General features: G+C 34.9%; 1 protein-coding gene across 1 annotated transcript; it reads left to right on the top strand.

Annotated features, from left to right (window-relative positions):
• The first annotated feature begins 29 nt into the window (after positions 1-29).
• Positions 30-24,187, top strand: LOC133183046 (Fanconi anemia group M protein-like). The gene is made up of 16 exons (XM_061317969.1): positions 30-71; positions 2,429-2,627; positions 4,480-4,790; positions 5,831-5,949; positions 12,573-12,745; positions 12,918-12,995; positions 14,128-14,286; positions 14,674-14,805; positions 14,938-15,155; positions 15,396-15,490; positions 16,314-16,498; positions 16,705-16,911; positions 17,577-17,793; positions 17,954-18,078; positions 18,881-19,025; positions 19,323-24,187. The coding sequence occupies exons 2-16, from the start codon at positions 2,472-2,474 to the stop codon at positions 24,125-24,127; spliced, it is 7,125 nt and encodes a 2,374-aa protein (XP_061173953.1). The 5' UTR covers positions 30-71; positions 2,429-2,471; the 3' UTR covers positions 24,128-24,187.
• The last annotated feature ends 1,312 nt before the right edge of the window (positions 24,188-25,499 follow it).

Genomic DNA, 25,499 nt, shown 5'->3' with positions numbered 1-25,499 from the left:
GTCTGTATAAACCGAGAAAACTCAAACTGTTTAACTAAAAAAGGACATTGTCGTTGATTTTACCAGATCTGGTGAGCAGTTTATGTTAAACTCAATAAGTAGAATTTGTTTATAATCCAAGACCTACGTACAACTTTGATTTCTTAAAAATCTACATGATTTTGCACATTAAATTTAAGTCCTTGGAAGTTTGACAAAACAGATTTTATACCCTTTTAGTTTTAGCTTTAGCATTGAATCAACAGTAAGGAGTAATATGTTGACGGTGCGACCGTTAGGGCGAGCGCAGAAATTTAGATCGGGCTCGTCAAACCGCACGTGACATTTGCTACGTCTAGACTCTGACGTCATATGACGTGGTATGTATGTTGCATTACCAAAACGAAGTCTGAACAGTGCTATTTTTAATCAAAAACGTTTAATCTACTATCTATCTGCTATATATCCATTAAATCAAGGTGATTTTATATTTTGTTGAATTTTGTTGCTACCGCGAGAACGTGGTTTGTGGCGAGATGCAATTCGCTAAGCATTATGGGACCACAGGTAACTGCGGAAAAAAATTCACTTGGATCAATGTGCAAAGTCCGAATTTTCTCTTCGCCCAGGCGTTGCTTTAAGAGCTCGCAGTGACGAGCAGCGCTTTGCGCCGCTCGCTGCGCTCGCTATTAAATGCTGTGTATAGTAGGCTTAATCACAGAGGGATAATATTTTGCTCTGTGTAACATGATATCAAGGTTCTTCCTCTTCCCTTTGTGGAGTGTACTCAAATTGAGTGTCAATACTCTAGTAGATTTTATTTAACAATCCATTGGGTGGACTTTACTTTACCAGTCTCCAGGGGCCCATTTTACAAAAGAACTTACGACTAAGACCAAAATTTAATTCTGCCATTAACTATGTAATTTACATTATATTGAAAATGGTTTTTAATCTTTTTAAAAGGAATGTAGTAAGATATTTTTCCTATAGGAATTTTAAACAGAATAATTAATTTTGCAAAATTTTACAATCATCAAAAGTGTTTGGTCTTAGTCGTAAGTTCTTTTGTAAAACGGACCCCATATCCGCAAGATCCACATGCTCGTTGCACTACGACGTATGATTTACGTCGCTCAACTGATAAGTGTTAGTCTTGCACACTACTCGATTAGTTAGTGTTAGTCTTGCACCCACCTGAGAGATAAGGGTCAGCCCTTGCACAAGTATTGGACTGATTAGGGTTAGTCTTGCATCCGTCTGAGAGATTAGGGTTAGTCCTCACACATTATTTGACTTATTAGGGTTAGTCTAGCATCTGCCAGGGAGATTTGGGTTGGTCCTCACATACCATCCAAGAGATATGGGCTAGTGACTCATTCTTTTAGATTTAAAATTAAGAATTTCATTAGCTTCTATATTTTTTGCAAGATTTTAATTCAGCTTCAACAGCATTTTATTGGTTTGTTTACATAAAAAAATGGTTAAGTATGAAAGAAATATAACACTAAGGATGTGCCACATGTGCTTTGTTGACAATTATTTTTTGTCAATTTTTCAATGAATAAACAATATTTATTAATTTTTTTTCAGAGAACAAGGTTAAAAACTTCGTTTAAAAACTAAACTTTTAACTGTATAATTTGATTTTGTGGTCGAAAAGGCCAAAAATCTTGTACTTTTTTTTTCAATCCCTCACACGGTCTCATACATATATTGACATCGCCTATGGCGACACTATATTTTAGCGTGTTTTTCTGGGAACAGGTAAAGTAAAGTCATTCTAATCCATTTGTAGGCTTCAACTCAATTTCCTTCAATATATGCCTTAATTCAGTTATAGTTCAGTAACAGTTTAAAAAGATAGTTCAGCTACATGTATAGTACATGTATTTCAAAATATCACTATCATTTGATATGTTTGAAGGTGCAACGGTTGGGGCAAGTGCAGTTGAATGTGTATTTATCATTGTGTATACCATTAAAACCCCTTATATACATCTTTAACCTAGACCTACTACTTCAAACTGCATGATACATCTGAGAGGTTAAAGGTTGGATGCATTCAAACTAGACATTCATGATTGATGTCGTACATTCATGATTAGTTACAACAGAGTCTGAAAGATGCAACAATTTTAAGGAAGAACATTCCATCCACTATCTATTTAAGCAACTGAGTTTCTTTGTTTATTTGTGAACTTTGTTTGATTAGTGCCAAAACATATTTTGGGCAACTATTTGCAATTTATGGGGGATTGTGAGTACCAATTTTACTAGCCTAAGGAAAGAAATTTGGATGGAACATCTGAATTTTCTCTTCACTCAAGCATTGCCATAAGAGCTCACAGTACCAGGGGCACTGTGCACTGCCCACTGTGCTCACTATTACTTGAAAGAATGAGATATAATTTTCCTAACTACAAGGTCTATTTTGTTTTATTGACAGAAAAAGGGGAGAGAAGTCATTCTGAAATTAAAATGAGGGAGAAATGAGCAAAGGAAAGCAAGCCACTCTATTCCAAAGCTGGGGATCAAATGCTAAAAAGAAAACGACTCATGCATCTTCTTCATCTTCTTCAAACCAAGTGCCTGAGGTCATTAATTTGAGTGATCTTGATGATGAGGATGATGATCTACTTGCTTGTGTAAGGATTTTTATCCAGATGGAATTTTTCTAAAATAAAACACCATTCAATTGAAAATTTATAAAAATTTTGAAATGTATTTACATATTTTTGTTACTGAAATCAAACATGGCTGAATTTGTAAATTTTTATGCCCTGCCATGAAAATGGCTGGGGCATGTAGTGTTTGTCATGTCCGTCCTTCCATCCTTCTGTCTGTCATTCCGTCACGCTATGCGTTTAGCTCAGTTCAAAGCTCAGTTTCAAAGAAAAGAAACTATACAAGATATTTTCATCAAACTTCATATGCTGATAGATATTGAAGAGATCTCTTCAATTTGAGCTATGCATCTGCATCAACATTTTTTGACCTTGACCTTTCCTTTGAACTTGACCTCAATTTTCCTAAATTAGTGTTTAGCTTAGTTTTAAAGATGTCATTCAAGAGAGTGTAATCAAACTTCATATGTTGATACATACTGATGAGAGCTATTCAACTGCATCTGACCTTGACCTTTCCTTTGACCTCACTTTTCTTAAATTAGTGTCAGACTTCATATGCTGATACATACTGATGTAAGCAATTAAACTGCATCAACATTTTTGACCTTGACCTTTCATTCGACTTTGACCCCACTTTTATCAATTTGTGTTTAATTCAGTTTTAAAGAAACCATTCATAATATTTTTATCAAACTTCATATGCTAATACATATTGATGTAAGCTTTTCAACTGCATCAACATTTTTTTTACCTTGACCTTTCCTTTGATCTTTAACTTCATTATTTTAAATTAGTTGAACTTTCCTGTGACCTTGACCTCACTTTTCTTAAATTTGCATTTTGTTTAGTTTTAAAGAAACCATTTATAAATAAGATGTATTTATGTAAGCTTATGCACTTGTACATAATTTGGTGAGAATTTATCATCTATATCCAACTTTTTAGATTTCAATTTTAAAGAAAATATTCAAGATATCCTCATCAAATTTCATACACTAATACAAATTTTCATGTTGCATTACTAATATATCCTCAGCGGGGCATTCATGTCCTATGGACATATTTCTAGTTCTGTATTAAATTCTCACTTAAAAGTTGTTTTAAATACTAAAGAAGATGGGTGAACAAGGCGTGCAGAATGCCTATAGCTTCAGATATTAATAAAATCATATTCAATTTGTGAATTAAGTATTTAAAATAAAATTCTCATTATTGAAATTTATGAAATTATGTTCAAGAAAACTTTTCTGAGAAAAAAAGATCTCGGAAAAAATTATTCTTTTATTTAAAAAATAAAAAGGTATTCGTGGGATTCGAACCCCTATCAATAAAAATCCGGAGTATCATATCGTTTTGAGACTAACACGCTAACCACTATGCCACGCAGCTCCTGAAGAAGATTGGCATTTAAATCATGTTTGTGATATGACCCTTGACTTAATGGACTTCAAGTATTTCTCGGAAAGATGCGAATGCTTTGTCATAAAAGTGTACTTTTAAGGTATAGTGGGTCTTTGCTCCATGTTTTTGTAAACCAAAAAATGTATATTTTTATGCAAACTTTTAGGATCAACTTTCAAAAAAATGGAGCGAAGACCCACTCATATCGAAAAATTTTGTTTAAGTGTGAGAAAATAATCCTTTTTGTCCTCTTTAGTGTGTGTATGCTATTTCGTAGGCAAATAATATCAGTCTTTGTGAGATTTTTGTAAATTGTAGAGATTTAGCATAAAATATACTTTAATGTTAGATGAAATATCAAAGAAATTTTTTATATAATTGAGATTTTATTTTTCACTTCATGTTTGTCACACTATAGGCACTTCGCCCGCCTTGTTCACCCATCTTCTTTGAATGTTCATTTTTATAGGCATTAAATGAATCTGTTGGAGAAAGCAATAACAAACTGCAAGAAAATGGGGCACATGAACAAAATGAAGACCCCTGTAACATCTCAATGGGAGTGGACATGTTTCCCTGTACACAGGCCCAGTCACAAATGGGGCAGACAGGATTTGATAAGGTGGCAGGAAATTTGTGGATCTATCCCACAAATTACCCAGTACGAGAGTATCAGTACAATATTGTGCAACAAGCTCTATTCAAGAACACCATGGTCACCCTTCCTACAGGATTGGGAAAGACTTTTATTGCATCTGTTGTCATGTTCAACTTCTACAGGTTTGTTGTGAGACAAAATACTGTACACAGTATTTTTTTATGGGTTGCTAGGTACATGTATGACAAAACTTTGAAATTAATTTTAGTGGAATTCACCCATTGAGTATTAAAGGTGCTTGGACACAGATTTGAAGTTAATATTTTCTCAAATTTTCTGTATAATTTCATGACTTATATGTTTCCATAGCATTTCATACTAAAATATAATAAAAATCTTATTTCATCTCGAAGTTATTAAAACTTCGAATTTCTGGACGCGTTGGATTGACACATCCTTGCGCTTTCACATATTTTTATTTTATTCTTAATACTTAAGAAAAGTGGCAATTTTGTTGTGTATTAATGAAAAATATTAAAACTTATAACCCAGAACATTCAGAGTAGAAATGTTCGAAAGCAAAACCCACTCACATTATTGTAAGTCCGTGCTCAGTGGTGTTTGCAGACTTTAACAATTGAACACACCCAGTGAATCATAAACATTAACAATAACATGCTCGTGCCCTGTTTACAAAAACAGTTCACGTTTCACGGGTGTATTCAATTTGTTAAACTCTGTACACATCACAGAGCACGGACTGACAATACTGATGAGTTGGTTTTGCTTTCGAACATTTCTACTCTGAATTTTCTAGATTATAGATGTAATATTTTTCATTAATACATAACAAAATCGCTTCTTTTCTTAAATATTAAGGATAAAGTTAAAATTTGTGTAAGTGCAAAGATGTGTTAATCAAACACGTCCCGGAATTCGTAGTTCCAATAATTCCCAGATAAAATAAGTTTTTAATTATATTTTCGTGTGAAATGCTATTGCAATATATAAGTCGTGATATTATACAGAAAATTTGAGAAAATATTAAGTTCAAATCTGTGTCTAAGTACCTTTAAAATTATTGATAAGAAACTGAAACAATAAATAGGAAAATCTTATTTTGTTAAAAGTTAAAAAAAGTAACCATTTAAAAATTTTAGACATTGTTCACAATATACAAGTGTAAATATAGAATGATTAGACAAGAATTTTTTTATTGAAGGTGGTACCCACAAGGAAAGATTGTGTTTATGGCTCCAACCAAACCCCTGGTTGCACAACAAATTGAGGCTTGTTACAACATAATGGGAATTCCCCAAGAACACACAGCAGAAATGACTGGTATGGAAATACAAACCCCAAATATACAACAAGAATTATTTTCTCTCCCCAGTCCCCTCCAAAATAATAAACTTCTTATAACAATTTGTATGTGCATAAACTTTATGTCATTAAGATATTGTTATTAGCTTGAAATCTTTATAGTTAAATGAAAGAGATGATTACATTTTGGTAAACTCTGATGAAAATGAAATATTAACAATGGTATTTAGCTTACTCAAGATATAAGCTAAAGCTTGATGATTTATTAATATTTTTGTTAAGAATAGTGTTGTCAATGAGCACCTGGTTAACCAGGTAATTATCAAACAATGCAAGTATCAGTTAGTAAAACAGCCACTGGGTTACTCTGATATACATACATTTTACAAAATAATAAACTACAAATGTTTATAAATGTATTCTAACAGGTGCCCAGTTTTAATTAACGATATTTACCATCAGATTTAATCTAATAGGCTTTCAATAATAGGATTATTTTGTTTTAATTAGTTTTCACAGTTGGTATAAATTGTATAAAGGAGCAACTGATTTGCAATAATTGTTATGTGGTGTGTCTATACAATTTTGAATTTTAAGCCTCAATTATAACTAGATGCTGTCATGAGACAGTAATACCCGCACTAAGGTGTTTGCCTCTAAATGCACACTCCTTCATATTGGGCTTACCAAGGAAAAAGTCCAAATAATTCTATAATTTACACAGTACATGTATTCGTCAAATCGAGCATAAAATGCTCAGGTGACCATGTGACCCATAAACCTCTTATACGCATTTCATATACTTAATTCATTACCAGTCTGAAATAACAGAATTTAATTAATGATATAAATTAGGTTTTGATAAAGGAGGGGGGGGGGATATAAATTTTTGGCCCATAATTGAAACTTTTAAAATTTATTTTCTCAACAACAAATAATATTATTTTATTACAAAGCGTTTTTGATGAATTTATCAAAATGTGCAAACTTTTTTTTAGTATTGATTAGGCAAAAACCTCCTTGAAAAGCCTTGACACCCCCCCCCCCCCAACACACACACACAATTTGCCTGTTTTTGGAAATAGGCCTAGATTGCAACGTTATGTTAAAACATCGTTTGTTATGATAATTTAAAATTTGTTCTTGTACTGTACATGTATGTGAACACCTTTTTGAAAATTTCTACATCACATTGGGCTTGCGTCACCCTACCAGTGCTAGTACTAGTTTTACCATTATCATTTTTAGATTGCACATGCCATGTGACATGGTGCAGTGTTACATGTATATCAGTGGAAATTAATTCATTTTGTGTTTTAATTGGATTATATTTCATGAAGTTGACAAGACCTATGACAGTCGGTAAGTACAAGTTTAAGTATAGATTGGGGTAAAATAAACCGAAATGCAAATGGTTAGGTTAAAGTTTAAAAAGGATCAAAGATCATCGGCAATCTCCTATGCAGAGTTGTTGTTCGTTTCTCAGACACTGAATGTATGAGCCGATGGTAGAGAGTGGATCATCGAATGCCACAATATAGACGAATTTCACATTCTGAAGAGTTATCTCCCGTTGTCGACATTACATTCAGTTACAGGCACAGATCCGGGAATTTTTTTCCGGGGGAGGGGGGGTCCATACCTCAGTCCAAAAAAATTCCAGCCCAGAATTTCCTGAGGAGCAAAAAAAAAAAAAAAAAAAAAAAAAAAACCAAACAAACAAAATATAAACAATGATGGTAGGGTCCATGTTTTTAAAGGGGGAGGGCATCCAAAGTCATTTATTATTTGCTTCTGTAAATCAGTATATAGTCCTATTTAAATAACTCTGCAAATTCCGGGGGGGGGGGGGGGGGGGGGTCCAATCTCCCTAGCTGCTCCCTGTCCCTGAAATGACAAATGATCATGTGACTCCTAAATAGTAGAAAACTTTTCCATTTGACTATACATAATTTTGTTTCTTGTGTTATTATGTTATGTACATCTAATGGTTTAAGGTTATGAACCCCTGGAGGTCATCCCCACTCTCTTAATGAACTGGAAATGTTCATAATATGACTACATCAAATTAAATAAAAGTGCATCAATGATAAGATTACTTGACATTTCATTCATGAATTTGGGTCAACCCATGTACCCTCCTAGAATTAGGAATGAAAATCATTCAAAGAGATGGACCATTAAACTATTTGTATATATTCACATTTTTTTTTATGTCAAACCAAAGTATTAGACTAGTTTGCATACATGAACAAACAGGGGTCTGGGAAGGAGAAGGGGCAAGGGGAAGGAGTTATCTCTTTACGTCTTAATTGTTGAAAACTCCTAAAATGAATGTTAACCTCAAATCCGACTTGTACGTCTTCATTATTTTTAAGTGGTGGTGTCTCCATATGAGTGAAAAATTCCCAAGAGGGACATTTAACAACAAACAAACATTAATGACTTAAAAAACACAATATACATGTACATGTTTATAAGTCAACGGATATACTTCTGATCATATCTCTAGTTCTCCCTTGAATCAGAAATGATGATATAAATATTTTAAGAATAATTAAGAGTTGAAAAGGTTGTGCATTTTAAAATTCACTAAGCTCTGTGGTTGAATTAGCTATACCAGTTTAGCTTATTTTACTACTCAAAGCACCTTGATTAACTATTTTTAATCATACTGTTTTCTGAAATGTGAAGTTTTTTCAACATGGATACAAGTCATACCTTTTCAGCTTCTGAAAACAATGCATGAAAAAAAAGACTGCTTTTCAAATACTGTAACTCTTTCCAAGTACTTGTGATCATCAGTTTTTAGCTCACTTGAGTTTTTCTGGTTTTCTGATCACATTTTGTTTGTCATCCATCTGTCCATCTGTAAACTTTTCACATTTTTGTCTTCTTCACTAGAACCGCTGGGCCAATTTCAACCAACCCTGCCACAAAGCATCTTCGGGTAAAGGGGATTCAAGTTTGTTCAAGTGAAGGGTCACACCCTCTTTCAAGGGGGGATAATCAAGAATTAGTGAAAATTTGGTGGTATCATTTTAAAAAAGTCTTATCAAGAACCACTGACTGGGCCCAAAAAGTTGAAACTTTCTTTACATAGACTTAGTGTAGCTTCAAATTTGTTAAAACTATGACCCACTGGGGTAGGGTGGGGCCACATATGGGGATCCAATGATTTACATAGAAAAATGCAGGGGATTTTTTCCATCATAAATCTTCTTCTCATGAACAGCAAGGGCATTATTTTCGTCCGTTTTCACAAAAGGGACCTAGGGGACATTAAATCTCATTTGTCTGTCAGTCTGTCTGTCAGTCTGTACGTCTGTCACAATAAATTTAACCTTGGTCATAACTTCTGAATAATAAGAGATAGGGCTTTCATATTTCACATGTACATTACCAACAAGAACTTTCTAAACACACCATGATCTTTGAACCCATGACCTTGACCTTGAAGTTTGACCTACTTTTCAAAAAATTCAACATTATTTTAAATGATCATTTTGAAAGAGAAAAGATAGGGTGTTCATATTATACATGTATATTACCTGTGACAAGACCTTTCTAAATATATCATGACTTTTGACTCTGTGACATTGACCTTGAAGTTTAACCTACTTTTCAAAAATGTTATATTTCCTTATAACTTTTGATTGAGAAGAGATAGGACTTTTATATTTGACATGTACATTACCTGTAACAAGATGTTTCCAAGCATACTATGATTTTTTTACCCCTTGACCTTGATGTTTTGCCTAATTTTCAAAAATTTTAACTTTGGTGATTACTTTTGAATGACATATGATAAGGCCTGCATATTTGAAACAATATATCATAAATAATGGCATCCCATCCACTAGGACACGGAAAGCAGGGGACCACAATTCTTTGAATTTGCTTGTTAGTCATTTTGATATGGAAACATTGTCATATAGTGTAGATTCAAGTTTTTTATGCCCTGCCATGAAAATGGCCGAGGCGTATAGTGTTTGTCATGTCCGACTTCAATAAAACGTCATATGCTGATATATACTGATGTAAGCTTTTCAACTGCATCAAAATTTTTGACCTTGACTTTTCCTTTGACCTTGACCTTACTTTTCTTAAATTAGTGTCTAGATCAGTTTTGAATAAACAATTCAAGATATATTTATCAAACTTCATATGCTGATATATACTGCTGAGAGATATCAATTGCATCAACTTTTTTGACCTTGACTTTTCCTTTGACCTTGACCTCACTTTTTTAAATTAGTGTTTATCTACGTTTTAAATAAATCATTTCTAATATTTTTATTGAACTTCTATGCTAATAGTAAATACATACTGATATAAGCTTTTCAACTGCATCAGCATTTTGACCTCAACCTTTCCTTTGACCTTGACCTCTCTTTTCTCAAATAAGTGTTAAGCTCAGTTTTAAATAAATCATTCAAGATATTTTTATCAAACCTAATATGCTGATATGTATTAGTGAGAGCTATTCAACTGCATCAAAAACTTTTCACCTTGCACTTTCCTGTGACCTTGACCTCCCTTCTCTTTAATTTGTATTTTGCTTAGTTTTAAAGAAACAATCTAAGATATTTTTATGTAAGCATGCACTTATACATAATTTGGTGAGAATTTATCATCTATATCCATTTTTTTTTTTTATAGATTTTAGTTTCAATTTTAAAGAAACTGTTCAAGATATTCTCATCAAACTTCATACACTCATACAAATTTTCATGTTGCATTAGTAATATACATTCCGCAGGGCATTTTTGTCCTATGGACATATTTCTAGTTTTCAAATCATGACCTCCGAGGATAGGGTCAGGCCACAATAAGGGATCAAAGTTTTACAGAGATTTAAAAGGAAAAAAATCTTCAAAATTCTTCTTTTTAAGAACAACAAAAGCATGATTAATATGGAAACATTCCCAAGAAGTGTAGATTCAAGTTTGTACAAATCATGACCCCATGGGTTAGGGAGGGGCCATTTTTTTCCTGCCCCTATTTGCTATCCACATGGAAATGCAAATTTTAAAACCATTTTACACATCCACAGGACAAATTCAATCATCTTCCAAATGATCATGATTTAAGGCTAGTGCATAAAATATAAGGGAAGTTCTGGGAACTAGGATGTTTAAACATGTTAAATATTTTTTTTTAAAAAATTGACCTCCGTTTGACCCCCAGGGGGAAAATAAGAATTCCGAAACCTTACTGCACATGCATAGGACACCACCAACCATCTCCCAAAAGATGATTAGGCTACTGTGTAAAATGTAAGAGTTCAGGGAACCAGGAGTTTTTGCATAAAAAACGTCATTTTTCGACCCCCATTTGACCCCCAGGGTGAAAATGAAAATTCCAAAACTTTACTGCACATCTGCATGACACCACCAACCATCTCCCAAAAGATGATTAGGCTACTGTGTAAAATGTAAGAGGAGTTGGAGTTCTGGGAACCAGGGGCTTTTTGCATAAAAAACGTCATTTTTCAACCCCCATTTGACCCCCAGGGTGAAAATGAAAATTCCAAAACCTTACTGCACATCTGCATGACACCACCAACCATCCCCCAAAAGATGATTAGGCTACTGTGTAAAATGTAAGAGGAGTTCAGAGAACCAGGGGCTTTTTGTATAAAAAACGTCATTTTTTGACCCCCATTTGACCCCCAGGGTGAAAATGAAAATTCCGAAACCTTACTGCACATCTAGAGGACACCACCAACCATCTCCCAAAAGATGATTAGGCTACTGGGTAAAATGTAAGAGGAGTTCAGGGAACCAGGGGCTTTTTGCATAAAAAATGTCATTTTTCGACCCCCATTTGACCCCCAAGGTGAAAATGAAAATTCTGAAACTTTACTGCACATCTACATGACACCACCAAACATCTCCCAAAAGATGATTAGGCTACTGTGTAAAATGTAAGAGGAGTTTGAGAAATAAGAGTGTGACAGACGGACGGACGGGCGGACGGACAGACGGACGGACGGACGGACAGACATGAGTAACAACAATATACCCGAACTTTCTTTAGAAAGTGCGGGTATAATTACCTAATTTGAGCCTGTGCTAGTCACCTGCACAGATTATATGCTGCCCTGAAATCAAAAGCATGGAAATATTTTAAAAGAGGACACAGATTGCTGCAATTATGGAAGGGAATTCCATTAATTTAAAATTTTATTTGTTTGACAGAAAAAAGCATATCTTAACTGGGCTGCATTCATTATGTGTTGAAATTTTTTATTTAACTATTCCAGAACATTTTTTTTCAAGAAAATTTGTATTTGTACTTCATTCATATGTATTAGATTTGTGTTTTAAAAACATTGAAAAATGAAAATGGTAATGACGCATATAAAATAGGATGCTATTCAGTATATACCATGAACAAAGATGTCCAGAGATCTAATAAAAAATCATCCGAATAACCTGGTGCTCAATTGGAAAATTAAGCAAGTAACTGGTTACTATAAATCTTTTGATTTGACAACACAAGTTAGGAAGTAAAATTTGTACACAGAAATTAATTAAATATCAATAAATGCTTTGCAAAGAAAGATCATGAATTTGTTGTGAAGTATGTGTCAAATTAAACTGTGTATCCTAAGCTACGAATTTCACCATGTTTAGGAACTATGCCCCCAAAGGAAAGACGTCAGGCCTGGGAGGAGAAGCGGGTTTTTTTCCTCACTCCACAAGTTCTTACTAATGACCTGTCTCGGGGGACCTGCCCTGCCCCTCAGGTGAAATGTGTGGTTGTAGATGAAGCCCATAAGGCCCTAGGAAACCATGCTTACTGTCAGGTGTAACATTTTTTGATGAAAATTGTGAAAAGCTTGAAGTACAATTAGAAAATATACAAAATTCATAGTACTCAGTAGTATGATTTAGAAAAGATTATGATCTTTGTAAATTTACAAAAACCACTGTTTTAATACATGAATATGTAATTCAATAGTTTTATCTGAATTTAAGGTTGTTCGAGAATTGATGAACTATTCAAATGAATTTCGTGTGTTGGCATTGAGTGCAACTCCGGGATCTGATATAAAGGTATGAATCTTCTCAGCAAAAGCATATAAAGCCATTAAAAAATTCCTTGTTCATTTTCAGTTGATGTGAATGGAGGTATACATTCGTTTACTATTTTATATTTTATCCCCCCCCCCCCCCCCCAATCAGAAATTCAGGAGATATAGTTTCTGGACTGTCCATATGCCTGTCCAGCTATTAGTCTTTGACTTTAACATTGTCAATAACTTTTGAATGGTTAGTGTTAAGGTTTGTGACAAAACCTTTCTTTGGTACCAACATTTTGACTTCCTGACCTTGACCTTGGAGTTTGTCCTATTTTTGAAAAAATTGAACCAGTTTAACCTTATTCCAAACTTCTGAATGGCTGGTGCTAGGGCTTTCCTAATTCATATGTATATATCCCTTGTGATAAGACCGTCCTTTTGGTACCATTAGTTTTTACCTCCTGACCTTAGAGTTTGATCTACTTCGGAAAAACTTAACCTTAGTCATAAATTCTTAAGGTTGGAGCTAGGGATTTCATGTTTCACATGTGTATTTTTTGTGACAAGACCTTTCTTTGGTACCATTAATTTTAACCTCCTGACCTTGACCTTGGAGTTTGACCCTTTTTTTTTTTTAAATTTTAACATTAGCCCTAACTTCTGAACAGTTGGCTAGGGCTTTCATTTTTCACATTTGTATTCCTTGTGATAAGACCTTTCTTTGGGTCTGATTATTTTTGACTTCATGACCTTGACATTGAATTTTGACGTACTTTTGAAAAATTCTCACCTTGGTTATGAGCTGTCATATGCATAGGCATTAGTGTTTCACAAATACATCTATTTTCTTCCTCAAGTTATCACAGTGTCATTCTTTGAACCCATTCAATGAAAATAAATGTATATCCTTCAAAATGGCCCTTTTCACTATTCAGTTTCCTAGTTAAGAGCTTTTAGAAGTTAAATTTGTTTTTAAAAATCGCAAATGAATTCCATAGTTTGGTGATGAAATTCACTGCATGACTTTCATCATTGCTGTTTTCATTAATGTTTAAAAAATTCTTTGTCTCATTCTTTCATCATAATAACAGTGCTTAGTTACATTGTTGAATGTTATGTGACTTTCTGTAGTTTGATTTTGAAATGACCCAGGCTTTGTTTTGTAGGCAGTACAGCAGGTGCTTTCTAACTTGCTCATCTCACACATTGAACTGAGGACAGAGGAGTCCCCAGACATCAAGCAGTACTCTTTTGAGCGACAGGTGGACAAAATCATTGTACCATTTAGCAAAGAACTGACTGATGTCAAGAATAGATATATCAAGGTGATTTATTGTTTTATGAATTATAAAACATGACTGGTAGAATTCAAAATATACTTTGCATATTAGGAGAAATTGCCTACATTGAAGGCCTCTCTCTTTACCCGGTTAATTCTTGGCTGATGAGTAGGAATGAGCAAGATACAGGATGAAATGTAAAGAAGCTTTAGCCCAATGATTAAAACAAAGTACGTGTAGTACTATTTAGATTTAAGACTATTTTATAAGATTTTCAAGAATTCCTGGTACTGCAAAGATGAATATGTATACTACTGAGTGTCTTTTAAAAGTACACCTACATGTATAAAAAAAACTTGTCATAAACTCAGTATAATAAAAAAGTAATTTTGTATACTAGAAAATACTCTTATCTAAATTTTTCATTTTCAGATAATGGAAGTGATTGTAGGAAAATTAAAAAAGTATGGTGTGATTTACAACCGAGAGGCCACCAGTCTTTCCAAGTTTATACTGCTGAAGTCAAGAGAAGCCTTTCGTCAGAACCCTCCCCACAGGCTACCTGTAAGTAATCTGTGTGTCTGTCCATCAGCTCTCTTAAAATATCAGCTCTTGAAAGTGCTTTGTTTATTCATATTAAGTAGAACACACATACGTGTATCTGCAGAACCACTGAAATAGACATTTTATTTACAGAGATCACAGTATGGTATTGTAGAGGGAGATTTCGCTTTAGCTATTTCTCTCTATCATGGATATGAATTGGTCCAGTTACATGGATTACGATCCCTGTATAATTTCTTGGATGGAACCATCAATGGGGAAAAGGGTCATGGCCGAACAAGAACAGAGTTGATGAAAATTCCTGATTTTGGTGACCTGATGAATATGCTTTGTGAAAAGTTTGGGAAAATGTAATTATTCTGATCAAAAATCTTTAGATCCTATCTTAATAAAAGTAATATACATAATTATACAATTGTATTTATAATTTGAAGTCTCCTGTCACTAAATTTTCTATTAAAAATATTGTAATGAGATACAAAGAGCATAGTGTTTATATGTATTAATTTCTCTCTGAATCTTCTAAAATGCTTTTCATATGCTTTTATACAGAATGTTTGCAAATCAAATGACAAATTTCTTTTCTGTAGGAAAGGGCGAAGAGAAAGCAAGTCATTTGTTTCAGGACATCCCAAATTAGCCAAACTGGAAGAGGTTGTTTTAAACCATTTCAAGTCCATAGAAGGTCAGTAGAAAGAAAATTATCTCCAAAGCTCAAACTAAAACGAAAATTTTTCAATTTGAAACAACTCCTGAATAAAAATATTATTTATCAGGTTTGTGATTAGAAGTTTGTTTTCAAATTGAAAATGTGATGCAGATGTGTTACAGATTTATACACTATCTCTTTTGTCTTTTAAAACCTCTAGGAGTGGAGAAATGAAATGTGAATAAAATGTAGCTACCACTCAGTCATGTTCTACTACCGGTAATACTTATTAAGGTTTGTTACTGACTGTCCATAGAAATATTATGGGTTGTTCAAGTCCATAGAAGGCGTAGCTTTGCCTTCCATAATTGAACAACCCATAATATTTCTGTGTACAGTCAGTAACAAACCTTTTAAGTGTTTTGTTTTGTCGATAACCAATAACAGTTAACCTACTGAGGTCACTTACAATGAAGTGATTGAGTTGTGCAAATTCCTTCATAACTCATTTTATTGCTTACATCACTGAAAAGGGACACTACTATAAATTTAATTGCAAGAATGCCAATTGGTAGGGACATAGTGAATTTAATGCAAAAATAGCTCTTCCATGATTTTTTTTTTTTAATTTGGATGTTATAACATCATTTTATTTGCCACATTGCCTTCCAAGTTTTCCAACTCGGCTGCCCAAAGAAATACTGAAGGCAGGCACATGACATCTGTTATCCAATGACAGAGTGTCATTCTAGTCCTAGACAAAACAAATATGGTACATGTAACACATTACTGGTACATGTACCTGTTTTTACTATGTACTATGATTCCTTCACTTACTTGTATCATATTCTCTAAACAGACAGCAGTAACGGACAGAATGAAGTGACCACAAGAATCATGATTTTCTCCCAGTACAGAGACAGTGTAGAAGAGATCACTAACATGCTTCAGCAGCATGAACCCCAGGTCAAGGCCATGAGTTTTATAGGTCAGTCATCAGCTGGTAAGGCCACGAAAGGCTTCACTCAAAAGGAACAGCTCAAGGTGAGATAACTCTTTAGAGAATTTGTTTTTAAAAGTTTTCAAAGAATAAAGTAGAACACATGAACTTTGTTGTAATATAATTATCAGTCTGACAATTTTTTTGATGACATATATGTAAATTATAATTGTGAAATTTTTTATGACAAAGGTACATTACACAAAGTAATCACATTTTTAGATAAAAAAAAATCCTGTTATAAAAATAGGTGATGAAGAAATTCCGTGAGGGTCGCTACAACACCCTAGTGGCTACCTGTGTGGGGGAGGAGGGTCTGGATATTGGGGAGGTGGATCTAATAATTTGTTACGATGCCAGTAAAAGTCCAATCAGACTGGTTCAAAGAATGGGAAGAACAGGGAGGAAACGACAGGGACGAATCGTCATGCTGGTCACTCAGGGCAAGGAAGAACAGGTATTATAAAACAGGGACGAATCGTCATGCTGGTCACTCAGGGCAAGGAAGAACAGGTATTATAAAACAGGGACGAATCGTCATGCTGGTCACTCAGGGCAAGGAAGAACAGGTATTATAAAACAGGACAGATCGGAATACATTGTTCTCCAGCAGTGATGTTTTAAAAAGGGAGGTGAAGTGCTTGAAAAGGATGTAAATAAGTAAGACTGTTCCAGAGAGTAACATGGTTTGCTCTTAATAATTGCCTGGTACAAATTTATTTTAAAATTTTTGAAATGTTCTGGCCATGTCAATCTAAAAAAAAAAATAGTGATTCACAGCAAAAGCTACTTTATCTTTTTACCATATAGCAGTGTAAATTCAAAGAGTCCTGTTATCAGCTCTTAGCCAAAAATGGTAGAAAATGGTTTACTGCTTGTAAAATAACAGTTGAATCTGAATAACTGAAATAAGAACTGCTAGTAAAATAAAAAAAAAAAGATCAAAATAAGCACTTGTAAAATAACTGCTGAGTTTAGAAAAGGGGTCTTTACAATTAGGTGATGTAGATTTTCAGTCCTTTTAGAGCTTTATGATTTTCAAACACTTTTATATGCATGACATGTATTTACACTTCAATTAATTTATTTTTCCTGATCCATTTAATACACTTATTTTTACAGATATACAATCAAGGAGTCTATTCCAAGAAGAGCATTCATAAGGCTATCCTAAACAGTGCCAAAACTCTCCAATTTTACCAGAATAATCCACGGATGATTCCAGAGGGACTGGATCCAAAGAGTCACAAAATGTTTATAACGGTGAAGCAAGCATACAAGCCAAACAAGGAGATCATACTAGACTCTCAACCACCCTCAAAACCAGCTAAAGCCAAAAGTATATTTGTGTTTTTAAGGATTTTTCCCCTGTTTAAATGAGTTTGAATTTTTATGAGATTTAATGTCTGTTATTGATGGAAAAAGTATCCATTTGAATAATATCATGTGCAGGTGGTTTAAACAATTAGAGATTATTTTTTCAAACGTTTGATCTACAGAAGCTTCTAAGCCATCCAGAGAGTCTGACAGCCTTATGACACCTGATGAGCTTGTTGAGATGAAGGAATTGATGACCCTAGCAAAGCCTATTCCCAAGTCTTCCCACTTCCTCTCTTTGGGTGATGTATGTACATGTATTTTAAAGTTAGACTGAAGTGCAAGTTTCTGAATTCATTCTGCAAATTTAAAAAAAAAGTTTTTAAAATTTGCTAGGGCTGTCATATTTCACACATGTATTTCTTGTGACAAGACCTTTGGGTACCAACATTTTTGACCTCTTGACCTTGGAGTTTGACCTTCTTTTGCAAAACCTTAACCTTGCCCATAACTTTTGAATGGTTGGTGCTAGGGCTTTCATATTCCACATGTTTATTTCTTGTGACAAGACCTTTCTTAGGGTACCACCATTTCTGAACTCTTGACCTCGGAGTGTGACTTACTTTTGCAAAACTTAAACCTTGGCCATAACTTTTAAATAGTTGGTGCTAGGGCTTTCATATTGCACTTGTGTATTCCTTGTGACAAGACCTTTTTTTGGGTTCCAACTTTTTTGACCCCCATGACCTTGGAGTTTGATCTACTTTTGAAAAAGCTGCCATATGGGGGCATCATTGTTTCACAAACACGTCTTATTGTTATTGTTGTTTATTATGCTTAATTAGACAAACATTTTGATGAAACATTTTGGACAGTTTAAAAAATTAGCTTTATCTGCAGAAACTATACACAAATTAACTTGAAGACATAGAGCAAAAATCATGTAACGGTCACTATCATAAGGTGCAGAACACGACAATATATATTCAATTCTAGAATGCTTAATTTGAAGAGTCATCTATATGTGGGGGGGGGGGGGGTTATAATTGGTAATGCTGTCAACCATATTTTATAAAGAAAGTTTATAACAAACCTTTTCCTTTCTTAAGGATACTGAAGAGAATTTGTCTATGGATACACTATCATACAACAACTGGATGCCCTGGCAGAATACCCTGCAGTCAGAGCACCAGATTAGTCATTCCAACAGAACCAAAAAATTTGTAGACATTGTCAAGTTTATTGAACTTCAAGGTAAGAACTTTTAACTCCCTTTCAAAAACAGATTAATTCAATTACAGATGCATTAAAGTCAGTTTTGAATTTGAAAGACCATATTTTGTCTTGGGTTAAATTTAAAGCAATATTTTATATAAATTCATTCTCACACATTTAAAGACATATTTTGTTCCTAAAACTTAAAGAATTTTCTTCTTCAGTTTGTCACATTATAATTGTTCTTCATTTTATGTAGATGTTTCATCTTAACTCAAAAATAATTTGCTTTAAGTATATGGAAAATTTATTACTTTAAAATATATTTATTTTTAGGCTCTGTTGATGAAAACAGCTATGAGGAAGAAATGAGGCTGTATTTAGACCCAGAGGATATTGTTAACCGCACAAAAAAGAATTCAAACATGGAGCAGCATAGCTCTTCAGAGAAAGACTCATCTGTGACCAAAAAGCATCTTAAGAAGACCCGTGTGAGACGAAGTGAACAGCTGCCTCAGTTTGATCCTATTGAGGAAGAGAGTGATGATGATCTGCCAGTGGTTTTGTTTCAAGGAGACCAGAATTCAGAAATGGAGGCTGATGGTGGGGATAATGACCAGAAAATATCAGGGAAAACTGTAGGTGAAGATAATGACCAGAAAACATCAAAGCAGAAGAGTGAGACTAACTACTCATCTGTACTGCTAAATAAAGAAATTGAGGAAGCTCAGGTCAAAAATAGAATCAGGAGGCAGTCAGAAGTCAAAGGAAGGAAGAAGTCTTCTCTTGGTGGGAGGAATTCCTTAAGTGCCAGGCCTAGAAGAAAGAGAAGCCTACCTATAGCTAGTGCAAATTCTTCTGTTGTGTCCATAATAGCAGACAATGATGAGAATGACTTTGAAGGTGTGAACAATTCAGAAAGAACCAACAAGGAGTTTAACCAGAGTGAGGCTGCTCTAGGTTCCAAGAAACCATTACAGACAATTCTGGAAACGTATAGTAAAGCAATAAATAAATTTACAGATTCTAATCCTGTCTTACAGACAGTTCCAGAAGTCATTACTATTGATGAAGATTCAGATTTTCAAAAATCTTGTGTTCATGACAATGACCTAGAATCTCAACGTAATGATGTTGATATTTCCATTGAGTCTGCAAAGGGATGTAACTCTATGAACGCACCACTGTCACCCATGTCTACTGACAGTGAGGCTTTCAGCATTCCTGAGGCACCTCCTGTGGAAGAATTGGAAGAAATGATAAACCTACTCGAGAAATCACCCAAATTTCCTGAAGATTTGCTTCCCATAGTTCAGGAATGGGAACATGAATATCTTAAAAAAGTTGTGTGTGTTGAAGAAAAACAGTCTGCATTTTATAGTGATATTAATATTGTTGACATTCCTTGTGTTCCTAATGATGACAGAAGTGAAGCTTCTCAAAATAAATTAGTGATAGAAAATAACCTTTTGAGGATAATGGATAAGGACAATTCAGTGATTACAAGTCCCATGAAAGAAAGTTCTTTTGAACAGAAACAGGTGAGAGAGAATAATTTATTGAAAATTAGTGACAATGATAATTTAACAACTGCAGAAAATATAGAGATTAGCAGCAATCTTACAGCTAAAACTCAGATTTCTGCAATGGATATAGACTATGAAGTACAGCCCACTAAAAGTGATGTTAGAGGTCATATTGAAAGTGTTGATACTAATGCAGTTTCGGATAGTGTAGGGAAAAACAAGGGTATTTCTAAAAATGAAGATATTAATTTTTCTGATGATGATAGTTTCCTGCATTCTCCACCTAATTTTGATTTGAGTTTTTCTGAAGTCTTGGTAGAACAACCAACAAATTCAAACAAAGATCAGAAATTGGGTAGTGAAGTTGGAAAAGACTCTTTGTTGGAAAGTGAAAAAACTTCTTCTGCAGGCTCAGATGACAAAATGTGCAACAAAACAGATACAGTGTTGAATACAACTAAAAGAATTATAAACCATGCTGATTTGAATTCGTATTTTGATGATTCTTTCATGGACAGTGAACTACAGGATGCAGTTCTGGTCCAAGACCAAACAGAGAATGTACCTCCTAACAAAAACTCCTCAGACCTCGAAAAGGAGCGAAGTCCTTCTCCTAATCCCTTAAGAAAACTTTCTCCAAAAGATGATGGTTTTACTTTCACTCAAGCAATGGCAGTTGTGCATGATAGTGAGGAAATGTTTCAAACATCTGACTTAAATTCAGAGAAAGTCCTTGTGGGAACTTCTGCTGCTAAAGTTAAAGAAACCTCACATTCTGTTCTACAAGAAGAAAAACAAGAAGTAGGCATTAGTCCTTTGGATAACACATCTGTTAATGGCAGCCAAGACAGAATAGCATCCAGAACAGAAAATCATATAAGTGAAACAGAGTTTACAAAACTGCAAAACAAGCCTGAAAGAACTACAACCTCTTTTAGTAGTTCTGAGGAGGAGGAGGATCTAAGTGCTTTGGCACAATTTGACCTGGGATTTGACCTGGATGATGTCATTCCACCATCTCCATGTGTAAGCCAGAGTCTCTCACAAGGTGCTTTTTCCAAATGTCGAAGTATCCTAAAGAGTAGAAAGTCATTAGCTCCGACATATCAGAGTCAGGAGTTCAAACCATCAGCAAAAAACCAAGAAGATCTGTGTTCACAAGTGATTGGAGACAAAGATCTTCCAGTAAATTTTGACTCAATCAGTGAGGAATCTGAAAAAGAGAAGTGTTCTCCAAGACAGAGTAATCTTTCTTCTGATATTCAAGAGGATTTTGAACAACCCTCTTCCCCTGTCCTGTCTGGCAGAAGATCAATAAGTCAAAATTTCTCCTCTGTATCTGAAGAGAAGATGTCTAAGTCACCATCTTTAAGTCAAGTAAACAGGAAGTTGTCACCAACTCTGGGTCAAGTGAATAAGAGGTCTGTGTCACCACATAGAGATCAACCCAACAGGAAGTCAATGTCACCAACTCCTCTACATAAAGTAAACAGGAAGTCTGTATCACCCAAAACATCACCTTCCATGCCTCAGTACATAGCAACAACAGTGGAAAATTTTTCATCTGATGAGGAAGTTGTACCTGTAAAAAGAAAAAGAAAAGCAGTAATTTTGGATTCTCCTGCTACACCACTGACACAAAAACAAGTAGTTGATGATTTTGATACCTCTTTAAAACCTCCTGAAAATGTACAGCGTGGTTTGAATCCTGTTACTGATGATGATTTTGTCACTCCTATTAAATCTAATCTTAAAAAACCTATGAACTTTGACTCTAGTTGTGAGAAGTCTATCCAGAAAAAAAGTAGACATGCTGTGTCATTTGCTCTACCTCCAGAATTTAGTGATGATGATGATGATTTTGAAGTAGACATAACAGCTTTAAAGAAATCTGTCCAAAATAATCACAGTAGAAAGGGTAAAAATCATTTGAAGAAATCTAGCAAAGAAGCAAAAGGAAGGAAATCTAAATCCCCTCTTGCAGCAGAATTTCTGGAGGTTGAAGCAGAAGTATCTGATGAAGAGGAGGGCTATTCTTGTGATGAAGAGGAGGGGAGTGATCTTGATCACTATGAAGACAGTTTTATTGGAGATGCCACTCAGCTTTCACAGAGAACATCAGATAATATGCAGGCCATTTATCTGAAGTCTGTGAAAAGTCCACCAGTGAGAGGAAGATTCAAATTGTCTAGTCGCCATTACAACATGGACGTTTATTCTCAGGCCCCTCCGGAGGAAGAGTCTCAGTATCTGGAGGACAGTTTTGTGGTGGATGAGGAGGAAGAAGAAGAGGATTCTATAATGGATGATAGCGTGGATGAAGTGACAATGTTGAATGTCTCAGAACTCTCTTGTGTTGGAAGGAGAACAAGGTGGTCCAAACCTGTGAAGAGAACTGTTACTGTCCAGCAGAAGAGTGAAGGTGGTTCTAAACGGCGAAGAATTAAAGTATTGGAGGACTCATCTAGTGAAGGTGAAAATACCAACAATTTTTCATTTGAAAATGTGGATATTTCTCATGTTAAACGGAATTCTCGTCAAGCGTTGCTGTCTTCCAGTAGTGAAGAGGAGGTGCCAGCACAGGTTACCAAAACCAACAAAGAAAATCTGACTCTCCTAAAAGAATCCAGCTATCAAGTGTCAAGTCATCGAAGTGATAACAGTTTAAGTACAAGTACCTCAAACACAACTTTGAAGACTTCTCCAACTATTGAAATGTTAAATAGCCGTAAAAATATTTCAAAGGAAGAACAACAGCGTTTAGAACGTTTGCAAAAACAAAAAGAGAAGCAAGATGAATTTAGACGAAAAATGGCCGAGAAAAAAGCGGCTGAGGCTAGAAAGAAATGTGATGGGGATCATCCCGAGAGAAGAAGCATCGTGAGTTCAACGGGGTTAATTCTGAATAGTTCTTCGATTACGACAGTTAATAAAGATAAACCTATCATTTTGGTGGATTCTCGAGAAATTAATGGATGTCAAGAAATCATATCAGAACTGAGATTTCAGCATAGTATAACCGTAAAGGCGGCACAGTTAACTAATTGTGATTATATCGTCAGTAATCGTATGGGTGTTGATAGGCAACAGTGGTCGGAATTCACCAACGGGTCTCGCAAAGACAAGCTGATAGAAAGAGTTACTGCTCTTTGTGACTTGTTCGACAAACCAGCTTTGATAATCGAGAAGGATCATGTGAAGGCGGATGAAAAAAATTCTGGCAAGCCCTTGCACTGGACTAAGTACGTTGAGAAGACTCTTGTGCACTTGTTGCGGTCAAAAGTGACGTTATATTTTACGGATCATCAGAAAGACACGGCGCGCGTGCTTTCAGAAATCTGTCGTCTGGAGGCCAGAAAAAATGCGGACATCGTGGCCCCCACTGACTTGGACGAGACCTCTCAAGCAGAGCTAAGATTCTATATGTCTATTCCTGGATTGTCTTATATTAGTGCTCTAAATCTCTGTCATAATTATAAGTCGATCCGAGGATTTATTGTTAGCGATATCACTCAAATCATGGCCAATGGCTGCTTGTCCAAAGAGCGAGCCTCTCGAATAAAGGACTACCTGCAGCGGAAATTTGATCCACAAATGCTGCCATCGGGCAGGTGACGAGAGTTTATGTATTTGTTTTTATTTATTGCAAATCAAATAAATCATCGCTTATCTCCACTACTCTTTTAATATTGAGCTTTTCTAAAGAAGATCCCGATGAAGTAGAAATGAATTACAATGTGCTATTGGTTAAGTAAGTTGATATTACACAGTATTGCTCCTACAGATTTTCAACAAGTTCCTCTTTCTGGGAGGTAAAGTTAATATTATTCATAATAAATCTGCTTAAGTACGCATGTAAAAACCATCATTATGTTTACCTATTCTACACACGCATAGGAAGCGAGGAAGTGACTACCTTTGGAACGACTTTGAATGCTCAGCTCTTATAAGACAAGTTATGGGGGTTTTGCGATTGTGGACTATCAATTTTTGTACGAACTGGATATGATCAACTTCGTTGCATATTTTTTTTACTTAGTTAATATAAAGAAAACAGAGGAAAAAAGTAGGGATGGATGAAGGAGAGATAGGGCCTGTGGAAAAGATTTTTTTTAGGAATGGAAGAGTTAAAAGAAGTAGATAATTTACAGAAATACCTATAGAAATATTCTTTTTTCATCCCCACAACTAGCACTCAATTGATATCTATTTTTTTTTCTTCTATTTTCTTAATCTTTTTTCCTGTTATAATAAAAGATTACTTGCGTCATTTATTTACCCACCATTTAATAACGTATTAACCCATGTAGGACTTGTCATGCATGGTAATTGATATTTTCGAGGAAGTGTTTTTTCTACTATCGATATTTCCTCAGAGTTTGCCGGGAGAACAGCGTCTGTTTCATAACAAAGCAATGAAATATAATATTAAGAAGTCCGTGTGCTTAAATTTTGGGAGTAGTAAGCAAATGAAAATAACATTTTTTTTTAGGGAAAAGTAATTTCTTTTGATAAAGATGTCACGTTAGAAATAGTAATTTTAAACGAAACGATTGTCTGTTGATGCTACACCAAGGGTTAACGAACAATGTCATAGTCTTCATATTACCACACACGGGGACATTGAGCCCCAAAACAACGCCACGAAGACTGGCACATTTAGAAGAGTGCAGTGTACTTTTATCGGTTGAAACGCTTTGTCAGTTTGTTTATCTGTCTTCGGTGAAATGACAGAATAAATATCGGTGCATGTCCCTTTCACCTAAACTTCTCAGGAATCTTGAAGTGTGACACTCAGAAACACCATTATCCGATGTTTGGACGGGGCGCAAGCCTTCCGTGTTTGTGTTGAAGAAGCAGCTAACTCGTGTTTCATTTTCAAGCAAATTTCCTGCATCTCCTCCCGCCACTAGGTCCCGATCGTCTGTGCGTACCGGAAACCAGGAGGCTTTGTCTGATTTATCTCCCTTTCCCGAGATAGGGAATC

Source organism: Saccostrea echinata, unplaced genomic scaffold (assembly GCF_033153115.1).
Source record: "Saccostrea echinata isolate AGI-Se365-2 ecotype Australia unplaced genomic scaffold, CSIRO_AGI_Sech_v1 ptg000009l, whole genome shotgun sequence".
NCBI classification, from domain to species: Eukaryota; Metazoa; Mollusca; class Bivalvia; order Ostreida; family Ostreidae; genus Saccostrea; species Saccostrea echinata.
The sequence above is the reverse complement of the archived record's forward strand: the minus strand, read 5'-3'. Positions and strand labels throughout refer to the sequence as shown.